Source organism: Nicotiana sylvestris, chromosome 8, assembly GCF_000393655.2.
Source record: "Nicotiana sylvestris chromosome 8, ASM39365v2, whole genome shotgun sequence".
In the NCBI taxonomy this organism is placed as follows: Eukaryota; Viridiplantae; Streptophyta; class Magnoliopsida; order Solanales; family Solanaceae; genus Nicotiana; species Nicotiana sylvestris.
Genome location: NC_091064.1, coordinates 198,837,384 through 198,846,768, shown reverse-complemented (window position 1 = coordinate 198,846,768; position 9,385 = coordinate 198,837,384). Strand labels below are relative to the sequence as shown.

At 43.8% G+C, this 9,385-nt stretch overlaps 1 protein-coding gene across 1 annotated transcript; it reads right to left on the bottom strand.

Annotated features, from left to right (window-relative positions):
• Positions 1-8,504: 8,504 nt before the first annotated feature.
• LOC104219332 (uncharacterized) lies at positions 8,505-8,954 on the bottom strand. The gene has a single exon (XM_009769996.2). The coding sequence runs from the start codon at positions 8,952-8,954 to the stop codon at positions 8,505-8,507; it is 450 nt and encodes a 149-aa protein (XP_009768298.2).
• Positions 8,955-9,385: the final 431 nt, after the last annotated feature.

Sequence of the window (9,385 nt, the reverse complement as noted above, 5' to 3'; positions counted from 1 at the left end):
CTTGTACCAAAGTAATCAAAGAATATCTTTTATCAAAGCATCTCACACTCCAAAAGAAGCTCGGCACCTTCGTAAAAATGACTCCTCCACCGAAAATTCCCCGAACACTCGGGGACTGGCATCAACAATTCAACACCTGACCTCCGGGTCGAGACTCCAAACTCATAAGCCCTCAACGAGGCAACATGAAAATCACGAAATGTATCTAAGACCGAAAGTGCTCCGAACACTCGGGGAATGGCATCAAAATCATAAAAAAACGCACGACCTCAGGGTCGAAATCTCAAAAATTGTAAGCCCTCAATGAGGCAATACAAAGTTTACAAGTAACAGCTTCCGAGCCAAGATACCCTCGATGACTCGGGGACTGTCGCCAATCATCATTCATCAAAACACTCGAGGCCATAAGACCCCGAGCGGGCAGACTCGGTCTTGTAAGACCTACACAAGGCATGAACAATACTTGTACCAAGTATCCGAAACTGTAAGACCTCAAAGGCATGTAAAACTTGTAAGACCTTACTAAAGGCATAAACCCGATCTCAATGTTTTGGCTATATATCGAACTTGTAAGACCCCTAAAAAGGCATACCCTTGATATAGATGCCGAAACTACTTCACTCGGGACTTAAAGGCTTCGGCCGAACACAAATGACTCCGATCACAAGGTTGTACCAGCCGATCTAACGCGACTCAGGGATGCCCGACCTTTGCTACAAAATCACATGGCTTCAATTACTTTGAATCTACTTCGAAAAGAACCGGTTAAATAGGCTACCCTTGACATAGGCATAAGAGCTTCGACCATGTCAACTCTAGATAACATGCTTCGAGATACTCAGTCTCCGAGCAAAAACTCCCGAGGTGCTCGATTATCGCCATATAACGACTCATAATCGTGGTTTTTATCGAACCATTGAAGAGTTAGGCAAAAATTATTTCAAAAAGTCCTTAACGAGGGAAAAATAAAGACAATAAAAGGTCGCTTTGACTTATGGCGTAAGAGCTATTGTCGCCAGCCCACATTAAAAGGCCACATCGATCCAAGGCGTAAGAGCCATTATTGCCAGCCCGTACAAATACAAAACTTAAGGGTCGAATGAGCTTGAGTCGGAACCCGATTCGGAGACTGAACCCAAAATAGTTAGCTAAATATGCCTAAGAGCAAGGCGTAAGAGCTATTATCACCAGCCCACACTAAAAGGCCGCATCGGCCCAAGGCATAAGAGACATTGTCGCCAGGCCGCACAAATACAAAACTTGAGGGTCGAAAGAGCTCGAGTCGGAACCTGATTCGGAGACTGAACCCAAAATAGTTAGCTAAATATGCCATTGTCACCAGCCCACACTAAAAGGCTGCATCAGCCCAAGGCATGAGAGCCATTGTCGCCAACTCACATAAAAGGTCGCATCGACCAAGCGCGTAAGAGCCTACAGGCTAGCCTAATGAGGCCCAGGGCCATATCACGAATCTAAGGATTCCTATCAACTCAAAGACCAGTTCACCTGGCCAAATTCAAGACAAAAAGGCATACAGAAGAAATAAAGCTGCAAGGTTTTCTTTTATACATGTATGCGAAAAAGAAGCGCAATCTCCGTCTACAAACATGCTTTGAAAATGCTATATACAGATGGAAAAATCTTTGCTCCCCCTGGGGGCTACGGCCTGCCGGCCTCATCTTCACTTCCTTCAAGGTCAGACAGAAGTAATCGTGTATCACACTCGTCCTCCCTCGCTCACGCAAAATCTTCCAAGAGAACAAAACCCTTGGTATGGATCTCTTCGAGACTTGCAACGAGCAGATTCTTTGATCCTCCCTTCGCGGTTGAGGATCCTTCTTAGCTCAGCTTGAGCATCGGTAGCATCCTTTAAATAGATGTCCATCTCCTGGTCAGCCTTAGTTCGGCTCATTACGACTTTAGCCTAGGCATCAACGATCTCGGCCTAGACCTTTGAAAGATTGGACTCGAGCTTCGTAATAATATCTGTTTGAACCAAAGCTTTATCACGAGCTAAGCGAAGTCGAGCCTCAAAAGCAGGAACTTTAGCCAGAGCTCCCTTCCCCTCTAAAGCATGAACCTCCGCCCGAGCTTTTAGCTCATTGTGCTCATGCCTGGCTCGGCCAGCTTCATCCCGAAGGCGCTCCAGGGCCTCCATCTTTTTCTGCAACTGAAATAAACAAAGAGTTAACCTCAAAAGCTAGAAGGCGGAGTGCACGCTCACCTGAGACAAAAAATTACTTTCTCCTTCAAGTAGTTCTCATAATTCAAGCTCCGGCTCACCTCATACCGCAAGTGTACCAACTCGACCTCCTTTTCATCGCAAAGGAGCCTAAGGGATCTCTCATCATCTAGAGCTTTCCGTAGCCTAGCTTCATGACGAAGCAGCCTAGACTTAAGCTTATCGAAGGCCTGCAAAAGAAAACCTAATAAGGAAGGGAAGGAACAAAGCTCGAAAGGCCTGTGCCGAAACTCACCACGAAGTGAAGCCCCCGGGCTTCCTCGAAGGCCGAGCGCACTCCTGCCAATCCAGTTCCCTCAGCTCTGAAAGGGTCGACTCCGGTCGAGGCATAATCGCTCGCTGTATGCGACCCCGGGTTTCTAGTGTCCCTCGAAGTACTATCGACGAAAAAAGAGGGCGATAGCAACGGGGAAACCATCTTTCTAGAATTAGGAACTACGGACGCGGTTGGCTCGGACGATGCTTCTACTCCGAAGCCCCAGTCCTTTTTTGTCTTGCTTTGAGCATCATCGCCCTGTAAAAGCATCTCTCACTTATTGTTGTCGTTCTTTAGCCCGAAAGCTGGCAACCCTTCCCCCTCTCTATAGGAGTGCGGCCTAGCCTCGAATGGCTCTCTGATGCCTACAATAGCAAAATTAATACGCATAAAGGGAAAATGCCTCTCCAAATGAAGGAAGGGAGAGGAAAAAATAGCACAACACTCACCATGATGTTTTGCTTCCCATCTGCCCGGGGACAAAGCTCGCCACTTGTGCTCATCGCAGTCGAGTGGGTCACTAACTTCCGCACCCAATCTGGCAGATCAAGAACGTCGCCCGGTGCCCATGAAACTACTGTAGAAAAAGAAAAGAAGGCACCGTTACGAAACACACTTTCGCTATAGACAAAACTGAGAAGGCACGGAGTGCACCATTTATGTGTATAGTTCCATTTATCAAGGAATGGCATAAGCTCCCCGGGGATAAAATCAGTGGTCCGCACTCGGATGAAGCGACTCATCCACTTCCGGTCTCCATCTTCCTCATCATCAACAATGAAGGGCGTGGTCGATTGGCATCGCAAGGTTAGTAGACCTCGATGGTGAAAGGGCCGGTACAACCTAATAAGATGACTGAGTGTAAGTTCAAGCCCCACCTTCTCCGCGAAAAATCTCACCATCAACACTGTTCGCCAAAATGATGGATGGATATGCGCCAAGGTGACCCGATACTGTAAATAGAAGTCTAGCACAACCCTATAAAGGGGGTCCAGTGCGAAAGGATACGTGTACACATTCAAGAATCCATCGGCACGATCCGTGATGCCCTCACCTAGGGAAAGTATCTGTAACACTACCTTTTCCCCACATCCGCAGTCTTTTCTCACTAACCCAAGATGTTCTTCTCCTATCGAAGAAGCAATCTTCAAGGCATACTATCATTGGTCCTGAATGCTGGAGGCGGAGCTCTCCCCTCTCTGCCGGTCAGACCCCGATTTAGCAATCATGGCTATGGAAAAATTGGAGAACTAAAGCGGGAATCTGTGCAAGTACGTTAGTACTGAAATAATGAAAGGTTTGATATGGAAAGAGAAGGGCAACTGCTTAAAGTGGTGGGATCTCCAAAAGAGCAAAAACATCCCTATATATATATGGAAAAAACGGCGACGATCCACCTGCCTCAAAGCCGATTAAAAACACTGAACGATATCACCAAATCTCCCCAACAACTTAGCAACCATATCGCACAATAGGCAATGCCATGTAATGTTTTGAGAATGGAAATCCCCGTATTACCGCAAGTCCCGAGGTGGTACCCGACCTCGAGGATCTCCAGCAAGGAGAAGTTAAGCTCCAATAAGCCAACAACATCATCGCTAGTCCCGAGATGGTACCCGACCTCGAGGACCTCCATCAAGGAGAGGATAGGCTCTAGGAAGCCAATAACATCATTGCCAGTCCCGAGGTAGTATGCAACCTCGAGGACCTCCAGAGGAGAAGTTAGGCTGTAAAAGGCCTACGGCATCATCGCTAGTCCCGAGGTGGTACCCGACCTCGAGGACCTCCATCAAAAAAGGTTAGGCTCCAAGAAGCCAATGAAATCATTACAAGGCTCGAGGTGGTACCCGACCTCGGGGACTTTCGTCAAAAAGAAGTTAGGATCCATGGAAATAAGCACTTAAACTCCAACCCTATGGGTAGCCCCCGGGTACCATTTGAGTTCGGACAAACCCTCTTCCAGGATCTATCTATAATGCCTTAAGGCTATCTACACTAAGTTCAAAGCAAGTTTTCAGGTGGTCCGGATTTGAACGAACCTCCACTTGGGGACTGCCCTCGAAAGCTCAAAGGCAGTCCCTATCCATGGGCCTCCGAGCAAACTTCCCCTCAAATATTACCGCGGAGCCTAAGTGATAAATCACAGTTTCAAGGCTCAAAGCGTTACTTTCATTCGACTCGAAGTAAGGGCCCCGATGACCCAAGTTTATCGGTCCAATACAGGCTTGATCCAAGGAACGGTGAAGGAATTCACGAGAATCCATACTAATCAATCAAAAATTAGGAAAAAACACTCGCATCTGGGCTCGATATTAGCAGCAACCGGTAGAGGCATACATTCAGAATCTCCATAAACGTAAATAAAAGGGAAAACAACAAGCATCGAAGATAAAATTGAAGAAACTCCTTTGTATTCATAAAATTTTTTAATTAAAAATGCCCACGAGGGGTCCTTACATATGATTAAAAAAGCCCACGAAGGTCCTTACACAGAAACAAAGAAGCGAAAAGGTACACATATAGTAAAAGACTAGAGCCTAGCCTACTCTCAAAGGCACTTTCTCAGCAGCAGCATCTTCGAGCATTATCTCCTCGGGAGTCTTACCCCGATCTTCCAGAATGGCATATTCAAAAGGGGAGATGACGAAGAGGAAAGCGATGGAGAAGAGCAAAGTGACGCGGAAAAGGCAGAAAGGAACGAAGAAGTGGCTGGGTAAAAAATCTGGCTAGTATGGATTTCGCCAGGCTACTAATGTAAAGCCACTTCTTGGGACGTTGCCCTGGTGCGGGATGCAACAGTTAGTAGATAGTACCACCTAACTCCATGGAAAGCAAAGGGAGTAAGGTACCTCACTGGGTAATCGGAGGAGGTGAGCAGCGGTGTATATTATTAGCTCCCTCTTGAGCAGCGGTATAGAGTCCAAATATTTCCTGGGTCAGGAGAATCGGTCCCCTGCTTCGTCGTCCCGAGCCAATGACGACAGAAATAACAACAACAACAAAATGCCGTAATCTCACTCGACCAGAGAAAGTCCAGGAGATAGGCCGTGGCATGGTTGATAGAAATGCCGCCGTACAATCTTGAGGCCATGAGCCTCAAACATGGTGAACGAAAATGAATAAGGATAGTAAGAAGAGAAGAATGGATAGATACGGGAAGATACTTGGATGAAAGGTTGACCCCAGGAGGCTCCCGTTTATAAAAAGGGAGGCAACGTAACTGACATCGCCATTATCGCCCTCGAAAGACGTAACGACAGGCACATTTAATGTGTCATTGGGAGCTGAACCGGTGGTGACATTATGGCTTTGAAGAATGAGAAACCACAATGCTTTGAATGATCCTAGAGAAGCGAAACGACGGGATGTTTCGGTAATCACGAAGGCTTGCGTCATCGGTATGACATCATCGCGGGAAGTCCGAAGAGTCGGATGTCAAAATCGTTTGTCATCGCTTCTCTCTAAGAAACGTGGGGACTATCTGTATACAGCGAAATCAGAGGGTCCAATTTTTCGTCATCGAGGCACCTCAGAAGATCATCTCGAAACCTCGAGGCTACAAGGCTATGGGCGAGTTTCCTCCCTCGAGGTTCGTCGACGCCCGGTCTTGGGACAATGTTGACCGCAACCACAGTAGAAATAGGGAGTTCCCAAGGCACATGGCTAGGACTGACGGAGCCTAGTGAACTACCCTAACTCTTAATCAGGATGTCATCTAGCTGTCCCATCTCTGCTTTTTTTTTTATCATTAATGTATTTTGTACTATGTTGGGATTTTCTTCCTATATAAATGGGATCCTTGTCATTTTGTAAGCCTCGGTTGCTTCAGTTGCTCCACACGAAATATACAAAAACATTCTCTTTGCTCTCTAACATATTCTCTTGATATTATTGCTTTCATTTATTATCTTCATTTATTGCTTATCATTGGCCATAAAGAGCCTTCATTGATTTTATTATAACTGTTAGTCGCTCTTCGATTGCCTACGATAGCTCCCAGCCGAGCCCCGGAATTGACCTCGAGGTCTCTGAATCGACAAGCTCGAGGCCTCAATTGTTAACCTATCGGTTTGGTTATCACCTCATCCCTAACTCTTATCTCGTTTCCAAGTCACATACATAGCATCAACTACTTAACAACTAGCATAAAAATAGATCACATATTTTTAGAGTCCCATAATCAAATTTAATTGTTATTACCATTTTCACGGTAAATAAGAACACATTACACAACCAGTATAAAATCAAAATGCAAGAATAAAAGGAGCTTGGGGTACCTCCTAAGAAGCGCCTTATTTAATATCGTGGCACGACACAATACTGAACACAGCTCAAGATGCTATTGGGGGTTCCCCTAATTCAACTTCTGAGACCATTCATATAGTATTAATGGGACCTAAATAATGCCGAATCCATTGTCTATTCACTTCAAGATCCATTTACTATCGTCGGACTCCAAACCATGGCACCAAATGGGTAAACATGCACAACCTTGAATGGCCCGGACCATTTTGATTTCAACTTGCCCGGGAACAACTTAAATCAAGAATTGTAAAGAATAACCAAGTCCCCGAGGTGAAACTCCCTTTTGGTGATCTCCTTTCTATGAAGGAACTTTGTTCTTTGATTATACAAAAAATCACTCTTATATGCTTGAAACTGAAATTCATCCATTGCATTGAGTTGAGACACTCGTAAGTTTGTTGGATCAACCCAATTTGGCTTGAACTTTGTGACTTAATAGTGGAAGATTTGGCTGGAGGAATAACTCGATTTTCCAAGTCAAGGGACATCTTCTCGGACTTGTAAGAATATAAACTGAGTCCCTCCTTAGCCATCACGACTTCATTGTACCCTTCCATGGCCTCATTCTGAAATACATAAGTTGCCACCCGAACTATGACCCAAATCCCTGTTACACACTTTCCAGGAACGAATATTACTTTACATACCCAACCTTTCCAAAGTGTATCTAAGACACACCATTTTTTTCTTAACCAGTTTTTCAGAATATGTGCAATATCATGCACCAATCAAACAGTGACACGTGTCATTTTTAAAAATAAAAAATAAAAAAAATTAAATTACAATTATACCCCTCATCTTCCTCATCTAAACTACCATGGTTGTCTTCCTCCTCTCTCACCATCAAACACCATAGCTTCTTCCTCCACCTTTTACTTAATAACAAAGCCACCATTAATTAACAAAAATCACCAGAAAAACACACCCAAAACTCCATCTTTTCCGCTGAAATTGAATCAAAATTTTTGAGCCCAGATCCAACTCATTTTTCATTTCACTTTGGTAAAAGTTCGACCGCCATTAACTGCCATCGCCACAAGTCAACTATTTAAAAAATCATCCATTAATAAAATTAAAGAATGTGCAAAATCTTGAGCTAAGCTTTAATGGTTGGAAAAAATTTCGGAAAATTCTCGCTTCCTAAAAATTTGACTTCGCCATGGGTAAAGCTCAAGTTAAGATTCTCTACAACGAGAAGAGATACAAAAAATCGTGGTATATCTATTTGAGAAGAAGGAGATCGGGTGGTGGAGCTCAAGGAGTAGCTATGGCAGAATCTTTAAAAAGGAAGAAGATGACTCAATTTAAAATTTTAAAAAACTAAAAAAAATTGACATCTGACATAAAATTCTTCTGTTCACGCGACTCATTTGTTGGAAAAAACACGCACTATCCACGTGGGCAAAGCAGTGTGTATTAGATACACTTTAGAAAGGTTGGGTATATAAAGTAATATTCGTTCCTAGAAAGTGTGTAACAGGGATTTGAGTCATAGTTCGGGGGGGTAACTTATGTATTTTGCCGAGAATCGCTTGTAGAGCTTCTTCCATGCAAATATCTTCCATGTCATCGTCAACTACATCATCCACCACATCAACTATGGATATCACACCATATTCATGTGGTTGTTTCATTGATTTTTGTATATAAAAAATTGCCTCTTCATCATTCAATCTAAATTTGAGCTCTCCCGCTTCAACATCACAAATAGCTTTGCCCGGTAGCCAAGAAAGGCCTGCCAAGGATGATTAGAATTTCTACATCCATTTCACAATCCAATATTACAAAGTCGGCGGGAAAATAGAATCGATCCACTTTGATAAGGATATCATCGATGACACCCAATGGTTTCTTCAACGTCCGATATGTCATTAACAACTTCATTGTGGTAGGTCTAGGATCCCCCAAACCTAACTTCTTGAATATGGCATAGAGCATCAAATTGATACTAGCCCCCAAATCACACAAAACTTTTGTGAAGCTTGTCAATCTTATAGCACAAAGAATAGTAAAAAACCCCGAGTCTTCTATCTTTTTAATCTCGGTTTGTGAGATAATTGCAAAACATTGATGGGTGACCTTGATGGTCTCAAAATTAGCATTCTTCTTCTTAGTGACCAAGTCCTTCATGAATTTAGCATAACCCGACATATTTTCAAGAGCTTTCACAAAAGGCACATTGATGGTGATTTGATTCAACATACCATAGAACTTTTGCAATTGGCCTTCTTGTTGTTGCTTTGCAAATCTTTGTGAAAACAGAGGAGGCGGTCTCCATAATTGATTGTACAATTTAGGTGCCTCCTTGCTTGCCTCATTTATTGGTTCTTTCTCCTTTGAAGGGACTTCCCTTGCATTTTGAGAGGTGCTTGTACCTCTTCAACAATAATTGGACTTACTATTGGCACCGCACACTTGGGAACTTCAACCGCCTTGGGTGTCTTATTGACCACGAGAGGTACATCTTGCTTAGGAACTTCATCAACTTTAGGAGGATCATCAACCTTGGGATGAGCCACCTTAGGAACTTTGGGACTCTTGACCTTAGGAAAAGCATATTTGAGAGGTAATTCCTCTTCGTT

Coding starts and splice junctions, on each gene's coding strand:
- LOC104219332 (XM_009769996.2), bottom strand. CDS start 8,954: ATGTCGGGTTATGCTAAATTCATGAAGGACTTGGTCACTAAGAAGAAG.